This window comes from Danio rerio, chromosome 11, assembly GCF_049306965.1.
Source record: "Danio rerio strain Tuebingen ecotype United States chromosome 11, GRCz12tu, whole genome shotgun sequence".
Classification (NCBI taxonomy): Eukaryota; Metazoa; Chordata; class Actinopteri; order Cypriniformes; family Danionidae; genus Danio; species Danio rerio.
The window spans coordinates 8372437-8400420 of NC_133186.1; the positions used below are offsets into that span (position 1 = coordinate 8372437).

Below are 27984 nucleotides of genomic sequence, written 5' to 3' on the forward strand. Positions count from 1 at the left end.
TTTACTGTACTTCATGTGTAAGTTTCCAAATTACACATTTTGAACAATGAAAGCTTAGTAAGGCCTAAACAAATGTACTACACCCTTTAAAATCATAAAGTTACGGTAGGGTAAATTACTGTAATTATTTCTCTTCATTATTTGTGTACTGCACAAATATGAATAAAAATATGGGTAAAATATCACCTGTAGTAAGTCAGTCTGGCCTCTGTGAATGTACTACACCCTTTAAAAACAAAGTTACAGTAGGGTGATTTACTGTCATTTTTTTTTTCTATATATGTGTACTGTAAAAATATGAATAATAATAATATGGGTAAAATCTCATCTGTAGTATGTCAGACTGGCCTATACAAATGTACTACACCCTTTAAAATCATAAAACTACAATTGGATGATTTACTGTAAATATTTTTATAAAATATTTGTGTACTGTAAAAATATGAATGAAAATATGGGTAAAACATCATCTGTAGTAAGTCAGTGAGTGCTCTGTGAATGTACTACACCCTTTAAAAACATAAAAAAATTACTGTAGGGTGAATTAATGTAAACACTTTTCTTCAATATTTGTGTACTGTACAAATACGAATTAAAATATGGGTAAAATCTCACCTGTAGTAAGTCAGTATGGCCTTTACGAATGTACCACATCCCTTAAAGTCATAAAAGTACAGTAGGATGATTTACTGTAAATATTTTTCAAAAATATTGTGTACTGTAAAAATATGGCTAAAATCTCACCTGTAGAAAGTTTGTCTGGCCTCAGTGAATATACTACACCCTATAAATACATGAACATACAGTAGGGTGAATTACTGTAAATATTTTTTTTTCATACAATGTGTCCCAAAAGGATTTGACAATAGAACTATAAAAAAAAGATGTTCCTGAAATTCAATACCTTTCCAGCAGAAAATACAAGCATTACTATCTAAATTAAATCTTTTTGTAAGAAATTCATTACATGGATAAATGTCATTAATTGTTTTGAAATGTGCTTCTTTCATTTTAGGTAACAAAGGAAATGACAGGTATCTTTGTCTCATTGCGGAACAAAGTTGCCTGACGGAAAACAAACAAATCGCCACACGAATCAACTGTCAACTAATCAAAGTCATCGAGAAAATACAGTTTTTTTTTTGTTATGACAAAGATTTTCGTTATGTAACACTTACTTTGTTGTTCTGTAAAGAAAGTGTGCCGTCAAGAGACCAGCTGATGCCGTGTCCTTGTAAGTCTGTCACGCACAAACACACAAAATCATTCCATGTTGGTTGACAATGCATTATTATTATACTATCCAAATATCATGTCTGCACTCGTGAAGGTCAAGGGCTGGGTAAATCGGCTCTCATATCATATCAGCGACAAGGGATTCCAGCTGACCTCACAACAATTCACACCGAGGATTAATGTAGGCCTAGTGAGAGACTTTACACGCAGGTGCTTTTTGGTGGCAGGTTGTTGGTGGACATTTGAGAGGGTAAAAAGACAATGTCATGAAAATAAACCCCCAAAAGAAAGACCTCCTTTTATCCAATGGAGTATTTTATATTAGGACTACTAAAATAATGAAAATGTTAATATTTAAAATAAATAAACGAATCAAACACATTGGCTATATACAGTATAGACTGTATGTCAATGTTCATATATATTTATGATTATTAAGACATTTTCAGAAAATGAAATAAGCCCCTTTCAAACATACAGACCTTTCCGGAAAATTTATATTACGGAAAGGTCTGTATGTGTGAAAGGGCCCTTTTTGAAAATACTGGAAAATTTGCTCCAGCTATTTTCCGGAAAGAGAAGTTGTAACATTACCGGTAATTTGCCAGAATGCTGCGCTGTGTGAATGCAGAAGGAAGATTGCCGGAAAGAGCGCGTTCATGTCTAGAACGCGCTGACGTGAGATGTTGACTTTAGCCAATCAGAACACTCAGACGCATTCACGTTCGCGCGGTTAATGAGAATAAAAGCCTGTGAATGTATTTTCAGACACATTTAGCTGCTAGATGTCAGTCAGATAACATTTCTATTAGGGGTGTCAAAATTAATCGTTTCTTCGATGCACCGCGATGCAGATGCAGACAATTTGGTATCGGTTCAGTAAAAATCATAACCGGTTATTACTGACGTCATTTACCACATATGCGCTCTGTCGCGAGGGAGACGATCGCGAGTATTTACAACGCTCTAACTTCTTAATACTCATGAACTGTGCACAATTTCACTGTGTGAGTTTGAGAATGAAAGTAGCCTACTCCATTTCTTTCTCTCTCTCTCGCTCTGTCTCTCTCTCTCTTTCTCACACACACACAGTGGCCCATTTGACCTGCTGGCGTGGCTTTTCTTCTCCTCTCGGCTGTTTTACAGCGTTACTTTTGGATACAGAAACGAGCGCGTGTCTGCAGAGTTTTCTCCACCGTGTCTATCATAGATCAGCTGTGAGATCGCTGCTGCCGCCTGCAGCTTATCATTCATCTGAAGAGCGCAGCGCGCAAGAGCCAATCGCAACCCAATCAATCCCAATCAAAGGGGTGTAAGAGAACTAGACAAGGATCAGAAATTGAGCTGAATATTTATATTTGTTTATATTATTTGCTTAATGCTCGTTTTTTTCAAAGTTACAGTTTATATATCTGACTGTTTGTATTAAATGACACAATTGTATTACAAATAATAACATATATAAATATATACACCGTGATGCACCGAAATATCGAATTGAACCGAATCAATGGCATGATAATCGTAACCGAACCGAACCGTAAGACTAGTGTAGGTTCACAGCTCTAATTTCCATGTTCCTTCTTAATGCCGATTTGTGTAAATAATTATCGATAAAATACTCATAAGCCGTTGTTGTTTGTTTACCTTCAAGTTCTGATGCGTGTGCCCGTAAAGCAGCAGGTAAAATGTTTACAAATACAAGCGCAGCCAGAGGTCGTTTCTGGTTAATGATGTCAGAATTTACCTGTATTTTGGAATGCATGTGTGAACGGTCTTTTCCGGAAAAATTCCGTAACGTCCGCGCCTGTGGGAACAGCGCTTTTTTGAATTTACCAGTAAAGTCGTCCCTGAAATTTTCCGGATATTTACCGGTATCTTTGTGTGAAAGGGCTAATGTCAATGTGAAAAATGTTTTTAAACGTAAATGTTTTCAAATAATGTAAATAATCTTTAAAAAAATATATTTACAAAAAAGTCAATATTTTTCATATATTCCACAATATTTGTGGTGCAAAAAGATTTTTCTGTGTATAAATCATTTTTGTAGATCACATTTATAGTGATCTCTTATTTATTTTTTTACAGATTAGATGAACCCACACACACACATACACAATTACAATTAATAATAAATTACAATTTTCTTGTTTGTTTGCTGCATGTTGAAATAAACTCAGCCCAGCCCAAGACTGGTTATTCACTGAAGCTAAGCAGGGCTGAGCCTGGTCATTTTTTAGGTGAATTATATCTTATAAATACAGCACTCTTTCAACTCCATTAGGAGGTGTCCACGTTGCTGAACAACGCATGTAAAACAATGTGAAGACTGGTGCGGCCACCATTGCTTCTCTCCTAAACTTGAATATATGATTGACAGAATCGTAGAAATACAGGATTAAGATCGTCTTAGGGGTCAAATCAAGATCGCAATCTTTTTACAATTAATTGTGCAGCTCTAGGTCAATTGTAATTATTTGGTTATTTCAACAGTATGTCCCACAAGTTATGTGCAGGGCTCCCTAGTTTGATCAAGGCATGGGACGATAACCGGTTTCAGGGTTTACCGTGGTTTGGAATGTCTAAGGTTTTTAAATCACACAAAAATTATGTTATACTGTACCTAAGGTACATGTAAGGGGTTTTTAATGTGTTATAGAAATCTTCATTCATTCATTCATTTTCTTAGTCCCTTTATTAATCCGGGGTCGCCACAGCGGAATGAACCGCCAACTTATCCAGCAAGTTTTTATGCAGCGGATGCCCTTCCAGATGCAACCCATCTCTGGGAACATCCACACACACACTCATACGCTACAATTTAGCCTACCCAATTCACCTGTACCGCATGTCTTTGGACTGTGGGGGAAACCGGAGCACCCGGAGGAAACCCACGCGAAGGCAGGGAGAACATGCAAACTCCACACAGAAACGCCAGCTTAACCGAGGTTCGAACCAGTGACCCAGCGCCCTTCTTGCTGTGAGGCGACAACACTACCTACTGCGCCACTGCCTCGCCCTGTTATAGAAATCTGTGCTTTTGAAACCAATGAAGAGAGCAGAAGTCAATGATTTATTTAAATTATTTATCCTGACAAATGTTTCTTAAAATCAAACAAATAGTTTTAAATTACATTTAAAGAGTACTTATTTTTGAGTAGTAATCACAATACCATGATACTGTAAAACTTTTATCCAGTTATCATACTGTCAAAAACTTATACTGGCCCATGCCTTAGTTTGACCATGCTTAAAACAGATAAATTATGTCTGCATATTTCTTTTACTAAACCTAAAATATTTGTTCTCAAACTAAAATCAGATAGATCTGTTTATTTAGTTGTTGAAATGACCAAGTTGAACTAGAAACGTCTCAATACTTAAATGCAAACATCAGACAGCAGAGGGCGACAAACAACCTTCTGAGAACAGATCAAATTCACTGTGTAACATCATAATACTAAAAGCTCATGTGAACACTTTACAATACTCTGTCGTTTCAATCAGCTTTCTTCTGGATCAGAAAGGCAAGGCACAACTGAATGCAATTTACAGCACATTTATCAATTACAACATCTCATCATTGTCAGTGGGAAATGTGGCTATAGGCTACAATGCTAGCCGGGCAGGGTTTACAACCAAGGCACTTCAACAAAATAAAGAGCAGCAGTAAACGTCGCAATACTTATACAGCAATACATGTTTCAGAAGGATTAAGCTAAATGTATTAATTCACTGTAGATTATATCGCCAAAATTATGCAGCTGTTTTATTCTGAGCACAATCCTGTGAATCATTCTTGGTGTTGCAATTTAAGAAAGTAACAACTAACGTTTATGAAAGTTATAGCATTCTGTGTGTGTATGTGCGTACGTGTGTGCGTTCCCCCCCCCCCCCCAGAAAGTAAAACTGTATACAATTTCTGGTGATAGTTGGGTTTAGGGGTAAAGAGGGGTTAAGGCAATAGAAAATACAGTTTGTACAGTATAATATCAATACAAACCTTTGTAATGTACCCACAATTCACAAAACAAACATGTGTGTGTGTGTGTGTTAATACATTAGCGATAATACAGTGTAATGCCTGAAGACACTTTGTTTGTAAGATCAGCAGCTCATCTGTGCATGTGCTTAATGATGAGCTTAAATTACCAGCACTGACATCTTGGACCCTAGACACGTGTGCTCTGTCATCATCACACTGGATATTACCAACATGACCCCTGACTCTTTTTACAGCTTTAATGACCCAGCCACTGAGTGAAGAGTGCAAACCACAGGCTGAGTGCCTCCATTAAATAGGCCAGCATATTAGAGCAGGCCATTGCTTACATGACTAGTATACAGCATAATTTACTCACCCTTCTGTTGTTTTATGCATATATGACTAATTTCTTTCCTTCTTCCTTTCTTGTTCTTCTGTAAAAACACACACATACGCACAAGCGATAGCCATAAAGTGTGCAATAAATCAAAATGTACTTCATTTTTTATAAACATTAAATTGCCCTAATAATCTTTATTCAAAATCCATAACCTTCCACCCCCCCCCCCCCCTCGAAATGACTTTTCATCACATTTATTTGTCAATTTTCCACCATTTCAAGAGTTTACACTTAGATATTGTTTGACAAATGTTAGCGGGTTTGGCATGCTGTCCCGGGGGAGAACCCTGAGCTCAGAGATAGTTGGGCCCAGGGCTCCCGCTCGGTCAGCAGAGCATGTAAGGGGAGTACAAGATCTGGTGGTTCTCAAGAGCTCCCCGTGGTAAAAGAGGAAAAGAGGTGGATGGGGTCCTTCTTCAGAAAACGAAGGTAAGAGAGTAGTTCTAGCTAGGCTACTTATAGTGAGTTTGGATTAATCTGATTGGGTAACTAATGATTGTAGATGGGTGGCTAGCTGCAGTCAATTATATAAGGTGCTCCTCTCAAAATTAGTTTGTGAAACTTGACTTTGTTAGCAACCATCTTCCAACAACCCAATAATTTCCTAAAGGACAAAATCTTGCACCTCCCTAATTTTTTTTTCCTCATTTCAGAAACTATTTCAGGTGGATGTACATCATTATAGCAGAAAAAAAATGACAATCTTAACTTTCATTTCATGGCGATTTTAAAGCTGCCAATTTGTTAGCAATGCCCATCTTCCCACAATCCGATCATTTCCCAAAGGACAAAATCTTGCACCACCCTACAGTTTTTTAATTACAGTAACAGGTGGATGTGCGTCATGATAGCAGAATAAGTTGGCAGCTTTTTAAATTAATTAATTGAGGGGTATGCTGTTGTATTTCGCACTGTTGTTGTATTTGCACTGTCTGTATTTTGCGCTGTCGTTGTATTTGCATCTGTATTTTGTATTGTCTGGAGCCAGTCTAAGCTTTTCACTCATCATAGCACACGTGCTGCTGATGATGTGACAATAAAACTGATTTGATTTTATTTAAAAGGACAGTAGGTGCAGTCTTAAAGGGCCATGAAACACCCCTGTTTCAGCAGGGTTTTTTCACACCTCTACTTTGGAAAAAAGTCAGGAAAGTGGGCGTGTCCAGCTCTGTATAGGGGGGAGTGTCGGGGGAGGGAAAGGGGGGAGTGTCGGGGGAGGGAAAGAGGGAAGGTCCATTAAAAATTGCATAAAAATGAGAGTTTTGATTTAGGCACGCGCTGATTTTCACAGAGGCAAAACACAAAGACGCAGGGGAGAAAGACAGTGACTGTGTTTACATCGATATCAATAACCGAATTACTTGACAAATGATTAAATGGTGGACTTTAACTGCAGTTTGGCACTTTCATTTAGGAATTTTATTCATGCCCCTCGTAACAAATGAGATATTTGATTCGAGGAGCTGCTGGAAGCGTGCATTTTTCATGCAATGTTTGAGACAGCACGGCGAATAAGAGAAAAAAAAAAACCCTCCGCATTTCTCTGTAACTTGGATGCACTCTGTAGGTAGCGTCAGAAAGCTGCGTGTGTTATTCATGCACAATGGAAATAGTTTGATTGCGGTGTTCACATGTTTACACTTGGAGAGCAGCATTTACAGCAGATTTGTCAGTCAATAATATTGTAGTGATATTAACGTACTGTAAACTTTATTAACTTAGAAATCATTTGACTAAGGTTTGTCTTTAAACACTGAAAGAGTACACGTTATTATCATCAGCTCAAGAAGTTTGTTATATCAAATATAGACGCGATTGTGAGCTTCTGGAAGAAAGGGAAAAGCGCTTGCACTCTTAGACGGGCTCGTAAAACAACAACAGCACATGGCAGATTTTTTCTTTTTGGCTTTGTGTCTGTTCATCAAGACGACGACATAGTTTGTTTGAGCTACGGTCATCCATGGCTCGTTATTAAATGCATATAGAATTTTCATGTAATGTCTCAGCTGTGTATTAGAACATGGCAGTTCCTTTGTTTTCATTCTGTGTAGCTCTACGAGCTAGTGACATATCTCTGTAACCAATCAGCATTCATCTGAACATGGAACTATGCTTAGTACCCTTTAGTACCCTTTCAAAAGGGTTTTTGACAGTGGAAATGGCCATAAGAGCGTACTAAACCAGACAGTATCGTACCACTTAGTGGAAACGGGCCATATATTTACGCTGTAAAAGATTTCTCGGCTGTGTATTTTAAACATGGCGACTGTTTTGTTTTCATTCTGGCTTGTTGCGTAAGCAAATGACGTATCTCTGTAAACCAACAGCGTTCAGCTGCATGTCTCCGCCTTTTGGTACCTTTTCTCGTGTCTGGTACCCTTTCGAAAGGGTGCCGAAAAAGTGGTACGGTACGGTTCGGTTTTATTGCTGTTTCCACTGTCAAAAGGCATACCGAACCGTATTTTACCTCTCAGTGGAAACGGGCCGCTAATGTGTATTGCCTCTTCTTGCTGAATCGCTGAATATCTCCTCAGTTGTAAGTCACTTTGGACAAAACTGTTTGCTAAATGACTAAATTAAATGTAACACTAAAAATAAACATTTCATTTTTAATTTTCTGCAGACTTTAAAAATGTAAACACTCACCTCTTCTTCCCACTAGTACAATTCGTTGTGCGTCACAGTTCAATAATCAGGGTCAGGGGTTTGATTACATCTCTAAACCCATATGCAATACTAATTAGCAATTAACAACTGCTTCTTCTACTGCTTCCTTCATTTGAGAAGACCCACAGATGTCTCTTTTTACCAAGTGCCACAGCTGCCTGGCCTGAACACAGGAATGGCCATATTTGGGAGGAAGTGTCCATCAGGTCATTACTATGTTCCTTTTGCCAGGGGAACAGTAGGAAGTGAGGTTTCCTATACCCATAGAGAGAACTATTTGTTGTTTAAATGGCTTCTCCAAATCGAACATTGCATTAGATGATGCTTTGTACCTGGATGTTATCGATCTGCTGATGTGCTGGAGCACTGATTCAGAGGCTTTTGATGCCATTATATTGAATAGAGATTTTATTTCTTCCTGTTTTTATGGTCGGCCAGATAAAAATAGTAAGGGTGATTGCTTTGAAGTGCACAAGAGCCACAGTACATCAAGCCACATGATTTGAGGTTTGCTATTTGTGATTTTAGATGGAGAATTCAAATTTACACCATATCAATATTGGGAATAGGGGCAGCACAGTAGCTCAGTCGCAGCAAGAATGTCACTAGTTCAAGTCCCGACTGGACCAGTTGTCATTTCTGTGTGCATGTTCTCTCCGTCTTCACATGGGTTTTCTTTGGGTGCAGCAGGTTAAAGACGGGATAACTGATTTGGATAAACAAAATTGCCCATAGTGTATGAGTGTGTGTGTGAAAGAGTGAGTGTATGGGTGTTTCCCAGTACTGTGTTGCGGCTGAAAGGGCATTCGCTGTGTAAAACATATGCTGGAATAGTTGGTGGTTCATTCTGCTGTGAGAACTCCTGACAAATAAGAGACTAACAGAAGGAAAATGAATAAATGAATGAATATTGGGAATTTGTTTTTAATATATGAATATTTAATGGGTTTAATTTTGTTTGTTTTTCATTCATAAAATCAAAATTGACTGGAATATTGGAAATTTATTTGGCTTATCTGTTTTTAATCAGAATTGTAATATTGATGCATTCCTAGTCATTCATTCATCCATTCATTCAATTTCTTGTCAGCTTAGTCTCTTTATTAATCCAGGGTCGCCACAGCGGAATGAACCGCCAACTTATTCAGCAAGTTCAAGTTTTTACGCAGAGGATGCCCTTCCAGCTACAACCCATTTCTAGGAAACATCCACACACACATTCACACACACACTCATACACTATGGACAATTTACTCTACCCAATTCACCTGTACCGCATGTCTTTGGACTGTGGGGGAAACCGGAGCACCCGAAGGGAAACCCACGCAAACACTGGGAGAACATGCAAACTCCCCACAGAAACGCCAACTGACCCAGCCGAGGCTTGAACCAGCAACCTTCTTGCTGAGAGGCAACAGCACTACTTACTGTGCCACCGCACCACCTACTCTCAAGTTTGTCAAAGGGCCCCTATTATACATGAAATATGGTCATATTTTGGTTGTAAAAAACACTTTCATGGTCTTATAATATGCATTTATTTTTACCTAATTATCCCAGCGACTCCCATATGAATCATACAGCGATTCATTTGTTCCCAAACCCCTTCTTGGCACAAAGCAAATCTGCACTGATTGGACTGATGACAGCCTGTTGCGATTGGTCGACACTGACAGCGTTCACCGAGAGACAGAGTGAAATGCCTAGCACAGCTTATCAACAATACAGAAGTAAGGTTAGTCAGAGTGGAGAGTGTGTATGTGAGCTTACCTGTCAACACTCCTGTTTTTGCCGGGAGTCACAAATTCAGTATTAATCCACACAGTGTCAAAAGCTGAACAATTTTGAAACTTGACCGCCGCACGTGTGTAAGAACAGCTGAAGGTGGCCATAGCAACGACAAACGGCAATGAAACGTGAGCTCACAAACGTATTTAAATTTCTAAACAAAGTGGCTGCGTCACATTTTCAATGTGGCATTAGCCTTTATATAAGAATATAAAGAGCTAATCTGATACAGTACAAGCGGTTACAAGTAACAAAACACAATTAACGTAGACTAACCATGTTCCGTACACTTTTCTCTATTCAGCGCATTCAAACGACCACTCCTCCCTCATTGAAAGCCAGATAAGCATGCTTGTGTGTTCATTCTCTGGGGGAATACCTATTGCACAACCCAAATCTTGATTGATGTCTTTTGGACCAGTAGTTTTTGAGAAAAGATGGGATAAGTACCGGCTTCGCATGTGTACGCAAGATGATAGGTATTAATGGTGTTCCGTACACGACTAAAATAGTGTTCCGTACAGGGCGCATAACTTTAATTTACTGGCAAAAATGGGCATTGTTTGAAGTCTTATTAAAATCTTATGTCAGAATATACTATTATTGTGTTTAACTTGAAGTTAATGATATTAAATAACTCTTTTATGAAAGTTTGAAATGAAAGAGCTTCAAAATCATTTACTTTTTGTATCATGTTTATTACAGCATGACATTTCAAAATATAAAAAATTAAATTCGTGCACATTAACGCTAACTTGACTGACCTTTTATGAATATAAACATAATCACTGCAAAAGGAGGATCCAAACAGCGTTTGCAGCCTGTCTCTCAGGCGGAGAGTTGCGACATACGGTCGTCACCCACAACTGACGTTTAAACATCCCCATTTCAAAGCATTTATTCAACAAAAGATAATTTAACAATTTGTGATAACATAATATTCACTTCATAAAGACTGTAATACCGTGTGATGCATAAATTAAACGCTAAAGCATATTGTCGGGGCTTTAATGTCTCCCCTCCCAAGCGACACTCGCACTAAGCTTGCCCACTTTCTATTTTCAAGCGCATTAGGTGCACGTAGCAAACTTACTGATTTTACTCGGAAAGATATAGTAGGAATGTCTCTGTTGTGGTTGGAGCTGAAAGAGTGAGAATTAAAGATTACACAGATATATAGCTTGCCTACTACCCTTAAGTATTTATTCAGAGATTAACGTTAAAAGGTCATCTGTACGGAACATCGTTGTGTACGGAATATAGTCTATGTTAGTTACCTAATTAGCAAGCTAGAGAAAACAAGGAGGCAGCCATTTTAATCGCACGTACTTACACTTGTGAAATGGAGGACGAAACGGATTCATGATCCACTAATCCATGTACTGACATAGTCCCTTACATCAATTGTCTTTTCTGATCCTTCCTTTAACAAACGATGAATTCTCCGTTGTAAGCATGTAGATTCCAGAAGCACTCGAACAGCACATGGCTGGGCTATAATGCTGAGGTATTTTTGCTAAAGTAAACCTTAACAACTGACTCTTCAGTTTCATCTTTGGGTAGAGACAATAGCACTAACATTCCCCTCACAGTTCCAAAAATATTCAGCTGAGCACAGCCTGACTTCATACAACAGGGGTCTGTTCTTCGTACCTCGCTTAAATGATCTAAGATGATTTGGCAGATCCTGGATCTTTTAATCTTGATAACTGATCTCTCGCTTATTTGGTTCTTCAAACAAGTTCGCGAATCAGATTAGAATATCTGGATGAACTGATCTGAGATCGCTGCGTTTGTTGTTAAGGACAGATCTATCGATCCTCGAAATCATGATCAACAATGCAACGATTGGCTGACGGCACAGCAGCGTAATGACATCATCTGATTAATATTCAATTATCCATGTGAGCAAAATTACATCAAATTAGCAGTAAACGGCTTGTTAAATAAGACACGCAGTAACTTCACATTTGTTGTGAGCTGCAGGCTTTACACTTTCATTTGTCAAGACAAGAGTATTCATCATGTATTTCAATGCAAATCAATGTATTTAGTTCTACATTTAGAAAAGATTTTCTTTATTATAGTACAGTTTTTTAATCGGTGTAAAGAATAACTGGTTGTTTCCAAAAGCATTTTGATATTGGTAAAGGCGTCTGCAACTTTTGTGAAGCATCACTGGCATATTAACTGTCAAAACATGTTTATGACTGCATAAATGTATTATTGCTTTTAAAAAAAGTCACATATTGTGCATTTCTATTATACACAATTTGTACTAAAGCGATCTAAAAAGTTCATATCAATAAGTTTTCTCTTTGCACCACCAGGTGGCAGTCTTTGTACTTTCATTTCGAGGGTGCAGATTGCATACGTTTTATTAATATGTAAAACTTTATTTATTTTATTAATGACTATAACTTTAAATATATAGTTAAAAACTACTATTTTCCCAAGTGTATATAACTTTTACTGTAAGAAAATATCAGAACTCGGTACATACTTTCTGTATTATCTTTGCTTGAACTGAGCCGATCTAATCCTGTTTATATGATTTGAACCTGCTCCCGATCAGGTTTGACCTAGCAGATCTGTTGCCATGACAACAACTCTCGGATCAGCTTTGAAGAACGAAACGATCCTGGATCGTGTCAAATCGTCAATATCCAAATCCAGCTAACTGAGTAATCCACGTACGAAGAACGGACCCCAGTTTGCTACAGTGTGTTTCTAGCCTCTTTTTCTTTGTTACCGTGCTAGTGGGCGGGACCGCAGGTTTCACTTTTCCCGGGTTAGTATGCGCAACAGCTGGGCAGAGCTAAAGTTTCGTATTCGTCACGCCAAAACGGCTAAAGACTCGTTATGCAGATGATTCATTTGAAGTACTCGACTCTTTTAGAAATGAATCAATAATTTTAAACTCTTCGCACTTTTAGATTTAAACCTTTAGAGCTGTTACACACTTCATGGAAGGTCATTCACAAAAACCCATAATAGGGGCTCTTTAAAGTAAATATCTATTTTAACGTTAATATGAATTAATTCTAAAAAGTAACTTCCTTGCAAAAAGTAATTTTATTGAAGACATTTTTATTAAGAAATGTACTTTTACTTACATCATCTCGCTTCATTTTATGCTGTCATGTGCACAGTAGAAAACAAGATTCCCTGTTCAATCAAGTTCTTTGCTTTCAATAATAAAATGTTATACATAAATATATGGAAAAATAAATACATATAAATACCTCTATACACTACCGGCCAAAAGTTTGGGGTCAGTAAAATTTTTAAATGTTTTAAAATAATCTTCTCCTGCTCACCAAGGCTGTGTTTCATCAAAAATGCAGTACAAATTATGAAATGTTATTCCACTATAAAATAACTGTTAAAATGTATTTGATCATTTAATTTAATCATTTATTCCAGTAATTTTAAAGATGAATTTTCAGCATCATTACTCCGGTCTTCAGAGTCACTTGATCCTATTAATGGTAACAGTAATAAAAGCAAAAATGACTGGATCAATGATTTCATTTGCAACTACATACAATAAGTAATAAATCAATATTTACAGAATAATTTTCTTTAACACCCCCCACCGCCAAACTTTTGACCAGTAGTGTCATAAACAGCATAAAGTGCAAAAGTGCAAACTGTACAACTAAATAAATAAACATACACATAATATACTCTAATATATACATAAACAGTGCAAAAATAAATCTTATTTCTTATATGTACATGTCAATTCATCTTTATTTACAAAACTTATACAATGCAAATGTTGTCAAAGCAGCTTAACAAATGTCTCTGTTGAAATTCAGTTCAGTGTAATGTCTCTGCTGAAGGCTGATCCCATGAAGAGTAGCTCAAAAGAGGCAGTTTCCTGGGGAAACGCTGATCCTGTAGTGTTTATGAGCACAGACGGTGGTCCTGGATCGGGAAAAGCTTCTTTATAGATGAGTTTTGATGATTTTTTAATGATTTTTTGTTGAAGATTTTGCTGCTTTGTGTGTGAAGTTCCTAAATGAGGAAAAATAAAAGAAGAAAAAATTAAAAGCATGTCTGGAATTTGTCTACCACATCGATAAAATAGGAAACAACACAATAGAAAATCATCTTGTCCATGAACGGCCTCTTGAAGCTACAATCAGCCCATGAAATAGAAACCGCAACAAGAATATAATTTACCACAAAACTGCAAGTTGTTTTAAAGTAGTTATATGCAGTAAACAGACCCCCTAGTTTTCTGTGATTTAACAAACGCTAAACTAAACGCAAAATCAACAAAAAGCTAAATCCTTTGCGATTCTGTAAAATTCTTAATTTAAATGCAAAAAAATGTAAATAATCTCATAAAACATCCAATTCTAAACTATCAAATGATATTTATTTCAGTTTGCAATGAAGTATTTTACACGACTTATACTGTAGATGTTGCAAATGCAGCGCACGTGATGTATTTGAGTGTCTCGAAAAATGACGTCTCACCTGCGCCCTAACAACCCTAAAGCCGCCTTTCCACTACACATGACATTTGGACACGATTGTCGGATTACGCCCCCTTGTGTTAGTCGCACAGAATTTTCAGTTCTGACGTGCACCGTGGAAGAGAAGCTGTACTCGCAGTGTCCGAAATGAAGGAGTGCAGAAGCAATTCTCCGTTGTTGAATGAATGAATGAATACTAGAAACTCAGACTGCTAAAAATATTGGAGGGGATGTTTAGACAACATAAAAAAAGATATTTTTATTACTTTATTACTTACATTTATGAAAAGAAATGTTTTTTTTTTAAATATAGACTTTTTCTGATTAAAACAAATAACCAAATAAAGTCCTATTTCTCATCTCACGCACACGGACCAGTTCGAACAACACTGGAATACATCACATCCGGCCGGCTGGTCGCATACGGTCTAGTCGCAGAAGTTTAAATATTTCAATGGATCCGCAGCTCAATTCAGATCCGAATTTTCTGCATATGGAGATGATCGGACCTCAACGCAGCTCCCGAACTACTCTCCATTGGAAATAAATGACTTCTGGTTTTTCGTGTGCAGTGGAAAGGAGGCTTGACGCCAAATTCACACGGGGCTTCAGCGTCAATGCTTGACTGAAGGCATGTCTGAAGTTGGGGCTGACACGATCATCATAGCAGCATCAGCCAATGAAATTCAGTCAGCAATAGGCCACTGTCTAGCTGGTGTATTTGCATTCAGCGATTTGATTAGCTGACGCTTCCGTCGCCCCTGGAAAAGTTGAACAAGTCCCAACTTCTGCAGCGAGCAACGCCTCTGAAGCGGCGCAGACTGATCCACAATGCAGTTCGGCAACGCCTGACGTCACCGATTCACAGTGAATGGGAAGCGTTGAAGCTGACGCCTCGTGTGAATGGGGCCTAATGCCTGTTTTACACCGCAAGCGAAAGCACTGCGTGAGCAGCACGTATGGAGAGCAGAAGCAGCAAATCGAGCGAATGACACGGCGCGAATTGGGACTAACAACATCTAACATCTAACAAACAGAGCAGTGGAACAGACAGAAAAGGAAGCAGCTTACAATGATGATTGTTTGTGGATGACGGCCGCTAGACCTGACCCAATTGAATGAGATTATTTTTGCATTACATGTATGGCTGCTTTTATGATATGATTTTCCCTTGTCATTGATGAGAGAAAACACTTCACTGCCATTGATGTGTTTTAGGTTTAATACGGTAAGGTAACGCATGTTCTGAGTGAGATAAATGATGTCAGATACTGCTGGGAGTGAGCAAGAGAAAGTAAGATTGTCTGTAAAAAATAAAGAGTTATGCAACCTTCCTTTGGCGTAACCCCTGCCGTTTCAGATCTTGTCTTGACAAAAGCTTTATTTTAACGACTTGTGTCATGAAGATATATATTAATCGCAAAATTTTCAAGAACTATCACCACAAAATTAGACATTTTCATCACAAAAACAATCGTGAAAACTAGGGGTTCTGAGTACAGTTTTAGTAAAACACCCTCATGCCTGTGTGTATATACAGATTTTCAGAAAATTAATCATTTTAAATGCTTTCATTGTCACATTTTTTTTAACATCTTTGAATATTCAAATATATGTTTCTTTTACATTAACTGTATTGCTAAAAATGTTTAGTGTTTAGTAATTGCTAAGTGCTCTAAAATATGTTACACATTAGCAAAATTGAAGATGATTAATAAAAGCGCCAAAACTAATGTGACACCATCAGCTTTGTGTGTGCCAGTATTACAAATGTTGTTGCCTACTGGATCAGTTGTATTTACCTTCATCCCTGCTCCATCTCCTGCTTCTTCATCCACTGGTGCTGTAAGACTTCCTCCAACGTTGACAATTTTTTATCCATGCACTTTTCTATCAGATCCCAGCAGTCTGTACAAGGAGAAAAAGATAGTTATTCAAGACTGTATAAGACATTAAAGCTGACATTTATAAAGATATCTTCTGAAATTTGTTATTAAAAAAGGCTACTGGAGAGTCCTGGAAGGTCTGTGTCCTGCAGAGTTTTGCTTAAACTCTAATCAAACACTTGTGAAGCAAGTTAACCAATGGCTGAAATCGCAGCCCTGTACCCTTAAATGAATTAATAAATACATTTATTTAATTGTAAAAATAACATTCCTATACATGATAAATAAAACTACAGTGTTTCAATACTAGCATACAGCTTGTTGTGATAAATAACTTGGGTCTAACCAAGCAGAATCCAATCCAATTGAGGGGTTTATCAACCAGAAAAGCACAAACAAAACTGCTTCAATTGACTTATTTGTTTACATTTACTCATTTAAATACACTAATTTACTAGACTAACGTAAGGAGTAGTAGATGAGGGTATAGGAGTGATTTTGAATACAGTCAATGACAAGATCATTTGAGGATTAAATTTAAAGGTAAACTCTGTAGGGCAGTGGCCCCCCAGGACTGAAGTTGCTCAATCATTAGCTATTATACATGGTGTCGTTAGATTCCTTAATAAAGTCAAACATTTCCTAGGATCAGCAATGCTAAGCTCTTCCTGTCTTGTCATGAGACTACAACAGGTTGAGGTTTTGGCATGTAAATTTGTCTTTTCACTTACCACTGGATACACTGGGACCAAACAAAAGGTGGCGCTTCCTTCCGGAAATTCTGTTCACTAGTTGTCTTCCATGCACCATGAAATACAGCATGTAGCCTACGTTCCAGATGTTTGAAAAGACGACAGCTTGATAATCTTCTGCTCTGATTTTGGTAGCACAACCGAAGTCAATCAGCTTGAGCTCCACCTTCGTTGTGTTGACTAGGATGTTGTCAGCATGCATGTCGTTGTGGGAAACATCATGGTCAATGCAGTGCTGCATTGCCTGGACTAACTGGTGCAGCAGGGAACGTGCAACCCGTTCTGACAGTTTGTCATGCATGTATATATAGTCCCGCAGAGATACGCAAGGTTGGGGGTACTCCATGACGAGTGAAATGAATCCAGCTTGATCAAACCACTCATACATTTCTATCACATGCTTGCTTGCTGAAGGATGTTTCAGTATTAGCATATACGCTGCTTCTTCACACACAGGTCTGGAACAACCAGGCTGCAGAGAAAAAGAAAACAAGGGTTAGTAGTTGTACATCTGAGGAAAAATTGGTACTATTTTAATGATTAGTTCACCCGAAAATTAAAATACTGTTATTATTTACTTTCCTTCATGTCATTTCAACCCCCTGAAACGTTCATTCGTCTTTCAGAACACAAATTAAGGCATTTTATCTGAGAGCTCCCTCACGCTTCACACACAGGAACGTTCCTGAGGTGCTCAAAGTCCAGAAAAGAAGACAAGGAGTGTCTTCAGTGGTTCAAGTGTAATCATACGATGCTCCAAGAACACTAAAATAAGAACTGTAAAAACAACTGACTTTGCCAGAGTCTTCTACATCAGAGTGGGGTGTGCATTTACTACAGGTAATATGACTCTGACAAAACATCATACTGCCTGTAGAAAACATGTACCCTGACCTGATGCAGGAGAGAAAACATTGGCAAACTAATTTGTTTTTACAGATTTGGCGCAGACAAAGGTGTTTCAGCAGCTTTGTATGATTGTAGTGTTCAGACAATGGTTTTGGCTTTTTTTCTGAATTTGAGCTTCTCAGGACCCTTACCGTCTATAGCAGAAGAGAAAGCTCTTAAATCTGAAATATCTTTTGTGTTCTGTTGAGGAACAAAAGTCTCAGAGGATTGGAATCACAGCGTGAGTAAACAATGATTTAATGCTTGGGCAAACTTATCATTTACATGTATTTTACCCTGCTTTAGTACTTTTGTATATGATCAACAAGGTTTTCCAGCTCTTTTCTCTTACAGTGCTGCTACATAATACAGTAAATGTTCACATTAATCAAATTTCAGCATGAAGCACAGCTCATCCTGAAGTCACCATAAAATAATTTTCTTCAGTTTGAACATGAGAGAAGTTTTCATACAGACTCATATGGCTGCTTTTTGACTTTTGAAATTGAACTATGCAACCATAAATGTGTCCAAACTATTAAAGAATTAAATGATGAGTGAAGTTTTGCCAACTTACAACAGAGATGTAACGTGGATTGTTTCTCTTCAGAATCTTCTTGATGGCAACCTAAAAAAAAGAAAACACAATAATTAATTTTTTCACATTATTCAATCTGTAATTTGTTTAATAAATATACAAGTTTGGATCAAGTGAACAGGTTACATAAGAAGCCAATTGAACAGTAAGAGATTTTTACCTCCTTGCCATCAGATTTACGAACTGCTTTAAATGTTAAGCCGAAGCTCCCGCCTCCTATCGTTTCTCCAAAGCCGTAGAGACCAATCAAAGATCCTGAAAAAGAAGAAGAAGAAGAGGTTATTCTCTCATACTGACCTTACATCAGTTGTTCTCGAATTTTGACTCTCGGACCCCCACACACACATTTTGGATGTCTTTGTTATTTAACACACAAGGATAAGTTAATGAGCTGATGATCAGAATCAGGTGTGTTAGGTAAGGAAGACTTACAAAATGTGCAGTGCAGGGTGGCCAGAGGCCCGAAGTTGAGAACAACTGCCTTACATTAACAAGTATGTTACAGTAGCATCTATAATATTACTGTTTCCATCAAATTAAATAAACAAAATTTCATGAATTTGATTCTGCATTTATGTTTTGTATGTGATTTCAGAGTGCTGTTAGCACACTCACCAGTATTTGGCTCAAAATTAGGGGCTCCTGAGGCAGATGAGGACCTCACATTAGACGTGTCTTGGAGACTAGATGGTCCAGGCACAGGCTCTGGTTCCTGATCTACCATGTTCTGAACCACAGATGGTCCAGCAACAGGGTCTGGATCTGGATTTAAATTGGCTCTGAGATGAAACGGTCCAAGGGCAAACTCTAGCTCAGGAACAAAAGTGTACCTAAACCGATACAGTCCAAGTGGAGGCTCTGGATCTGGATCAACAGTGTTCCTGAGACCAGACACTTCAGAAATAGGTTCTGGATCTGGCTCAGCCAGGTTCTGGACCCCAGTTGCTCTAAAAAACGGCTCTGGGTCTGGATTTAAAGTGTACCAGAGACGGAACAGTCCAAGGACAAACGGTGTCACTGGACGCACATTGTTCCAAAGCCAAGACAGCCAAGAGACAGGCTCTGAATCTGGACCAACAGTGTTCTGAGGACCAGGCACTTTAGAGACAAGCTCTGGATCTAGATCAACAGTGTTCCGAGGACCAGGCACTTCAGGGACAGGTTCTGGATCTCGATCAACAGTGTCCTGAGGACCAGGCACTTCAGGAACAGGTTCTGGATCTAGATCAACAGTGTTCTGAGGACCAGGCACTTTAGAGACAAGCTCTGGATCTAGATCAACAGTGTTCCGAGGACCAGGCACTTCAGGGACAGGCTCTGGATCTGGATCAACAGTGTCCCGAGGACCAGGCACTTCAGGAACAGGTTCTGGATCTAGATCAACAGTGTTCTGAGAACAAGGTATTTTAGATACAGGCTCTGGATCTGGATCAACAGCGTTCCGAGGACCAGGCACTTCAGGAACAGGCTCTGGATCTGGATCAACAGTGTTCCGAGGACCAGTCACTTCAGGAACAGGCTCTGGATCTGGATCAACAGTGTTCCGAGGACCAGTCACTTCAGGAACAGGCTCTGGATCTGGATCAACAGTGTTCCGAGGACCAGTCACTTCAGGAACAGGTTCTGGATCTAGATCAACAGTGTTCCGAGGACCAGGCACTTCAGGGACAGGCTCTGGATCTAGATCAACAGTGTTCCGAGGACCAGGCACTTCAGGGACAGTCTCTGGAACTGGATCAACAGTGTTCTGAGGACCAGGCACTTCAGGAACAGGCTCTGGATCAACAGAGTTCTTTAAATCAGACACCTCAAGTACAGGCACTGGATCAACATTGTTTTGGAGACCAGACACTCTAGGGACAGAAACTGGATCTGGATCAACAGTGTTCCATAGACCAGCCACTTTAGAGACAGGCTCTAGATCTGGATCAACAGTGTTCTGAAGCCCAAACACTCCAGAGACAGGTTTTGGATCTGGATCAACAGAGTTACAGAGACCAGACACTCCAGGGACAGGCTCTGGATCTGGATCAACAGAGTTACAGAGACCAGACACTCCAGGGACAGGCTCTGAATCTGGATCAACAGAGTTACAGAGCCCAGACACTCCAGGGACAGGCTCTGAATCTGGATCAACAGAGTTACAGAGACCAGATACTCCAGGGACAGGCTCTAAATCTGGACCAACAGAGTTCCAGATCCAAGAAGGTCCAGCTACATTCTCTGTATCTGAATCAGTCTCTAGGTCTGGATTAGTTGTTTGTGGATTCTCCTGTGGTGTTTGTGGTTCCACGCTTATCTGTCTGCAGCAGAGGAAAGGTTTCTTTATGGCCTTCCACACTCTCTTGAAGAAAGCACGGATTTTGCTCCACCTGCTGCTGCCTTGTATTTGAATTCCTAAATTGAAAAGAAGACAAAAAAGAAAACATGACAATCTGTTATTGTTTAGGCTATTGAGTATATATAAATAAAACATATTAAAAAATAACAAGATATAGGGTGACTTTTCCCAAAGTGGGGACAAGCTGTAGTGTTTTTATAACCCTAAATAACAAAATTAGACATAAGAGTCATTTAAAAACTTAATTTTGAAATACTTAATTTTCTGATGAATTTTGGTATAAAAAGGAAATCAAATGAAGTGTTTAAGCTATTCCTAAACATACATACAAACATGGTCAAAATTATTAGCCCTCTTGTGATTTAATGAGATTTTTTTTCATCACGTTTTTAAACTTAAGTTTAAAAAACTGTTTTACAAGATACTAGTATTCAGCTGAAAATGCTTAAAGACACTACTATGATAATTAGGTTGACTAGGCAAGTTAGAATAATTAGGCAATTCATTGGACAGCAGTGGTTTGTTCTATTAAGACTAATACAATTATATATATATATATATATATATATATATATATATATATATATATATATATATATATTTTTTTTTTTTTTTTTTTTTTTTTTTTTCTTAAGGTGGCTAATATTATTGACCTTAAACTGTTAAAAAGCTACTTTTATTCCAGCCAAACAAAATAAAAAAGGCTTCCACAAGAAATTAATGTTGTAACAAATCTCATGGTTTGGATAACATTATTTTAGTCACCGATCGGCTCAATTTTTTGGGTCACAGATGTAATTTGTTTTCCATTTATTACAAGCACAGAACAGCAAGGAAGATTTGCTTTTAACAAAAATAACTTTTAGAGTCTGTGATTTTGTGAGTTGAGAACACAATTAAATATATTATTAAAATCTATTCAATTTACTCGATGTATTATCTGCAGCTTTTCTTTTTCAATGTTAATATAACATGTCCTGTGAATTTTAAAATAGTATTTTGAATATGAATTTGTTATTTTGGATAGGCCACCTTAAAAAAAGTCTCACTTGAGGCCAATTTATCTTATAGAACAACATGTAATCATTGTGTTAATATTAATCATTTCTCATTTTTGTTTAATATGTCGAGTTCCTTGTTTTTTTTATATATTTAATTTAATTCCCTAATACTTATGTCTTTACCCTGTTTTCACCTTTATATTTTACTTAAAGAGATTAAGTATCCTAATTCCCATTAATAAAATGTTCATATTTTACAGTGAAGAGGTTGCTAATTATCTCACTGGTTGTGTTTTTCTCCATGGTGTTATCGGAAAAAGGGTCATCGGGCATCTCATCTGGTGCTGTACCGACATCTGAAGCTACAGTCCAGTCATCGTCCAGCCAGAGACAGAAATCACTGCAAAAGCTGATGATCTCCATATGTGACCCTAAATAACAAAATGAGCCATAAGAGTCATAAAAAACAACAACTGTAATTTATTCATTACAAAATGTCTTCATGGAACATGATCATTATTTAATTTTCTGATGATCGTTGACATAAAAAGGAAAATTATTTATTTTAGTCTATTCCTAAAGATTACCACACACACACACACACACACACACACACACACACACACACACACACACACACACACACACACAGAAATACATTAAGTTAGTGTGATGTATATTAGGGTCTTTCCTGGCTAATAAAATAAGGCAGAGGTGATATCTCAATCATTAATTCTTTGCTACTTGAAAGAAACAGATTTTGTATTATTCTTGTAATCTTATCAAGTAAAATATTATCTTACTTAAAAAGGCTAACATTTATAGTAATAAAGTATATAACATTTTCGATTGATTGTTGGTGGTTTTCCCTTGTTGGGAAGAAATAAAATGTGTCATTTTTACTGTTCATCATCAGTTGACAGCATTAACCCTTTAGATTTTTCCTGTGCAAATAAGATTCTGGCTTTTATATGGAGCTCTATGGAGTAAAACAGCAGATTATAGTGTTTGTGCATAAATACACTCACTATGTTTACTATCCTCTGAGAGCTAACTTGCTTATTTTGATTTTTTCAGACATTTCTCTCTCTCTCTCTCTCTCTCACACACTCACACACACACACACACACACACACACACACACACACACACACACACACACACACACACACACACACACACACACACACACAATATTCCATATAGAGGGAAAACTCTGCAAACTGGACTGAAGCAGTTTTAGTTTACTAGAACTTCAGCTGTGTTATGCTGCTTTGACACAGTCTACATAGTGAAAGCACTTTAGAAACAACATTGAATTGAACAGAAGGCAGAAACTAAGCCTTTTTGCACTGCAACTGATGAGTGAAAAATAAACTCTGACCTTTTCCCAACAAGAAGAGCAAGCAACAGTCAAAACTGCATTATTAGATGGTGTCATGTCTTTGCTATCAAAACTAACATCATCAATGGGGCAAAATCAGCCACGAACGTAACAAAATTCTTTCCCAGAGTATTGTTGTATGTCAGAAAATATTTAAAGCATTTTCCCAAAATATGTGTTAAAATAAGATTTGAAAATCATTCAATATGCAGAAACAGAAAATTGTGGCCAAATTAAACATTTGATTTCAAACCGATTAAACTCTTTGCTATGGTTTTTTCTTTGCTATGGTTTGAGCCCTTTATGCTGCACAAAGCTTATTTCTCGAAGAAAAAAAAAAATCAACCAGAAGAAATTATACAATAAGACCAGAACCAAAATGTTCAGAAAAACATGCTGGTTTTTGCACAAGACACTGTTTTGTATTAGGTCGATTACGCTGTAAACTCTTAAATGAACTAAACTATGACACTATTTGAGATAAAATATTCAAATAAACTGTAAAACTGTTTGAATATTTCTGTCTATGATGCACAAGCTTTGTTTTTTATAGTTATGCCTTTGTTAATTTTATATACTGCAGTGAATCTATATTGTCAGTATATCAGAAAAGTGTTTGCAATGCATACGATATACTGAAAATTTGGATTTATTTCTCATATTTAGCCATTTTTAGGGTTGATTTGAATTTTATCTCAAATGGTGTCAGAGTTTAATTCATTTACGAGTTTACAGTGTATTCGACCTAATACAAATAGCCATGGATGCATTATTGTATATAAAATATTATTGTATAACTTGTATTATCATTATTGTATAAATTTTATTGTGTACTATTGTGTTCTTCTGAACAATTTGGTACTGGTCTTAGTGTATAATTTCATATGGTTGAATTTCTAAATTCATTTGTATGGTTAATTTGTTTTTGTTTTTTTAAATCGAGAAATTAAGCCTTGTGCAACATAAAGGTCACATATTTATATCTATCTGACATATTTATGACTCAAACTATAGCAGGAGCAAAGAGTTTATTTGGTTTGAAACCAAATGTCTAACGTCAATGAATGTCTAACGTCAAACTAACTTTAAGGTTAGGGATATCTGAGGCCAGAGTCTTAATTCAGGGCAATTCACCTCACACTTTTCTCATCCTAAACCCCATTATTGACAATTTATCATGATTTGTTTTATATGTTATGTTTCTTAAGTCATATATTAAATTAATTTCATCCCCTAATACTTTCTCTTTGCCCAGTTTTATCATTTTTTTAAAAACCTAGACAGCTTGTGTGGTTGCTGACAGTCTTACCGGTTGTATTTTTCTTTTCATTGACAGTAAAAGGCTTATCAAATGCTTTGTCGGCATCTGAAGCCATTGTCGAATCCTCCTCGTCGAGCCAGGGACAGAAGTTGGTGCAGAATCCAATGTTCTCCAGCCATGTTTTCGTCCCTTCAGTCTCTCCTTCGACACACACGGGCGTTGTTGCTGCCATCGCGTGGACAAACATAAAATTAGTTTTCTCACTCATAATCCTGTTTACTCAGAAAATAAGTTAGTCAATAGATATTCGCAAATCCAAAGATTTGCGCGAGGTTTCTGCAAACGCGTCTTCACTCAATTCAGAATATCAATTAAATGAAGGGTGTGGCAGCACCGAATAGCGATGACGTCATTTTTGGAATCCTTCGAACAGTTGCAGCTTGCTTCGAACAGCTTACGAGTTTGTAGTTTTTTTGCTTAAAACTACAAAGGCGATTTTCAAATATTACTCAACTAGGACTGTTCACATCTAAAGTTGCCACTAAACCACATAACCACTACAGTCAGCGATAGCTCATCAGTGTCAAAATGCTAGCCAATCAAATCAAAAAGGCGGGCTTTACAGTTCGCAGAGGATTTATTTAAAAACGATTACAAATTGATTGACAAAAATACAAAATTAGTGCTCAAGTTCAAAAATATGAATGTTTGTGACGGATATTGAATACTATAGCACAATACTGAAAAAAACATAAAGGCATTTTAAAAAGGGCAACAAACAAATGTTTAATTATTTTATAGACAAGTTATTAATTAATTACTCTTGTAGGAGATATCGTTATTTTAGCTTCGATTAAAAAATATGAATAAAAACAAATATTGAATGAAATAATCCTAATCAGTTTGTGGGTTTTCTAAATAAATCCTGCTGCTACATCAGACACGGGTAAAGTCTAGATAGGATACAGCTGCGGATACGCACATCAATATCATGTAACACTGAATAACAATAATTAATAAAATACAACAAATGGGAAATTAAAAAAATAATTCTCGTTAACCAACCATATCTGCCCTAACGTTAGCAACAACCAGATACGGCTGCGGCCGGAAGTTAATGAGAATTATTTATATTATTATTTATTAAGTTTTCCATTTATAGTATTTTATTAACGTCAAACCCTACCCCAACCCTAAACCCAAACATAACAGCAATGTAAAAACAGTAGTTGTACCGAGTATTATTTATGGTATTTAATAAATTACCCAATAAATTGTATTTTATTAACGTCTACCCCTACCCCAACCTTAAACCCAACCTTCACAGTACTGTAAAAATATTAATTATTGTTATACAGTCTTACAAAAATGATGCTATATTAATGTGCGTGTCCGCAGCTGTATCTTATGTAACGTCAGGCTTTGCTGCTGTTAGCGCGACATCTCTGTGTAGCTCCACACAGAAAACTTAAACAAAGTTTCATGTAAATTTCAGAGTGGGTTTTTGCTTTATGTTTGTGCTATTTTATACCTTTGTTGACGTTTTGATGCCTACTCTTCTCCATGAGCGCCAATTTTCCATGTGCTAACGAAATGATGTTTTTAAAATGGTGGAAATATAACAACTGTCAGTTTGAGTCCTATGCAGGTAATTATTTCTTTATTTAATATAGAGTTTAGCTATTTACTTAGTTTTTTTATATCAGTGTATATGTGCATTTTCTATCATTTTAAGTTCAATGCTTTTCTAAACTGTTTTGTAGAGGATTTAAATGGTGGTTTTACTAAGAAACATTTCGTGATGTAAACTGAAGGTGTTTTGTATTTAGTGTTTTATATTCAGTCCTTATATTCAGACCTATTTCTGCTGAATGACATGTAGATAGTGGAAAAAGTGACATTGAATTGTTAAAAGAAAACATCAGTTTAATTGTGATGGAGAAACATTTCACAGTTTCACATTATAATGTTTCATTTTTTATTGTCAAAAGCAGCAGAGCTATAACTTGACCATTTGTCTCCTACTGCTCTGTGTGCAGGCATCAAGAAGTTCTGTCTTCATCCATGAGTGTGTGTTGATGGAGAGTGGAAAAATTGGATTCGAAGAGTGCATAACCAAAGAATGTTTTATTGTTAACCAATGAAAGTGTTTGTGTTTGCTATTAAAATTCTTAAATTAAAAACAGCTCAAATGCCAACTTAGACTTCAATTTAAGGAATTAAAAGATTTTAATGGATATTGACAACATTTTTCAAATCAAATCATTTTTATTGTTACATTATCAACAGCATTATGTACTATGATGAGTAAAAATCTTAATTCATTGTGATCTTAAGGAGTTTTGAATTGATTATTAAACTATTGTAAAAATAATAATTTTAATACATTTTATTTGGGACAATTTTCTTACAACCCAAAGCACTACAAAAAAAGAAAGATAAAAGTGAGACAATAAAAAGTACATAATATAAGATAATAACAACAACCATGATCAAGTCAAAATTCTAATAACATATTCATGAGCAATTTTTAAGAGGTGTTTCATTTTCAAAAAATTTAATAATATATAATTTAATATATATTTTGTACAGTAGATGGCAGTAAATGTCCTAATTGGATTAAACATTATAGTTATACTGGGTGAGTTTATTGGTTTAAAAATATCTCAAGTCTATTTTTTCAAAATTTTGCTGCACTAAATATTTTCACTTAAATTACAGATTTAGATTAGGCCACAAAACAAAAAAACACTGGGTCAATCTTTTTTTAATAACCAGCATTGGCTGTTTTCCGTTAAAAATAAAAATAGCAGGCTACCTCTAATCGATTTCTCCACAAAAAATAAGCATAACATTTTTAATACAACATTTTAAAGATTATGTCTTGAGCATTTGATACCTTAGCGCTTGTGTGCTTTCATTTTCTTCATCTCTCTCATGGTGAGTTCAGGTGAGGGAGTGTTTTGAATGAGTTAAACCAGGCATGCCCAAACTCGGCCCGTGAGGGCCGGTGCCCTGCAAAGTTTAGTTTCAACCCCAATCAGACACACCTGCACTAGCTAATTAAGCTCTTACCAGGCTTTCTAGAAACATCTTTGGAGGTGTGTTGAGGCAAGTTGGAGCTAAAATCTGCAGGACACCGGCCCTCCAGGACAGAGTTTGGACAACAGTGAGTTAAACTCTCCTTAGTTTAGTGTCACACTGGCACACAAATATCAGTATATATGGATAGGCTTTTTTGAAAGCATATTCCTATCTTACTGGGACGATAATGGTTGGGCTACACGATATATCGTTTCAGCATCAA

General features: G+C 37.0%; 2 protein-coding genes and 1 long non-coding RNA gene across 6 annotated transcripts in view; 1 reads left to right on the forward strand and 2 right to left on the reverse strand.

The window, feature by feature from the left end:
- dnase2b (deoxyribonuclease II beta) overlaps positions 1 to 1219 on the forward strand; it is a 21076-nt gene extending 19857 nt beyond the window's left edge. Inside the window, exon 7 of the mRNA XM_073916346.1 lies at positions 1016 to 1219. Within this exon, the coding sequence (XP_073772447.1) occupies positions 1016 to 1019 (4 nt within the window). The 3' untranslated portion in view covers positions 1020 to 1219. The remainder of the gene's footprint in view (positions 1 to 1015) is intronic.
- The window catches only part of LOC141376533 (uncharacterized), a 13201-nt gene extending 404 nt beyond the window's left edge, over positions 1 to 12797 (reverse strand). The window contains exons 1-5 of one of the 4 annotated variants that reach the window (XR_012386985.1): positions 11410 to 12797; positions 1179 to 1240; positions 745 to 784; positions 616 to 656; positions 187 to 226 (exon numbers count right to left, since the gene is read on the reverse strand). This is a non-coding gene — a long non-coding RNA (uncharacterized lncRNA). Of the gene's footprint in view, positions 1 to 186; positions 227 to 615; positions 657 to 744; positions 785 to 1178; positions 1241 to 5597; positions 9545 to 11409 lie in introns of those variants that run through there. The other 3 variants (XR_012386987.1, XR_012386984.1, XR_012386986.1) reach the window with 3 other exon arrangements.
- Positions 12798 to 13134: 337 nt separating this feature from the next.
- LOC141376527 (uncharacterized) lies at positions 13135 to 25355 on the reverse strand. Its single transcript, XM_073916341.1, has 8 exons — positions 24726 to 25355; positions 22317 to 22463; positions 19306 to 21087; positions 18851 to 18945; positions 18670 to 18720; positions 17184 to 17676; positions 16369 to 16474; positions 13135 to 14099 (listed from the first exon to the last, which is right to left on the reverse strand). The coding sequence occupies exons 1-7, from the start codon at positions 24943 to 24945 to the stop codon at positions 16371 to 16373; spliced, it is 2892 nt and encodes a 963-aa protein (XP_073772442.1). The 5' UTR covers positions 24946 to 25355; the 3' UTR covers positions 13135 to 14099; positions 16369 to 16370.
- Between the last annotated feature and the right edge of the window lie 2629 nt (positions 25356 to 27984).

Excerpts from the sequence above, each read along its gene's own strand:
- LOC141376527 (XM_073916341.1), bottom strand. The coding sequence starts at position 24,945 with ATGAGTGAGAAAACTAATTTTATGTTTGTCCACGCGATGGCAGCAACA. Across the intron at positions 21,088-22,316 it reads CATGGAGAAAAACACAACCA|GAATTCAAATACAAGGCAGC; the intron begins GTGAGATAATTA and ends TTTTCAATTTAG. Across the intron at positions 18,721-18,850 it reads GTAAATCTGATGGCAAGGAG|GTTGCCATCAAGAAGATTCT; the intron begins GTAAAAATCTCT and ends TCTTTTTTTTAG.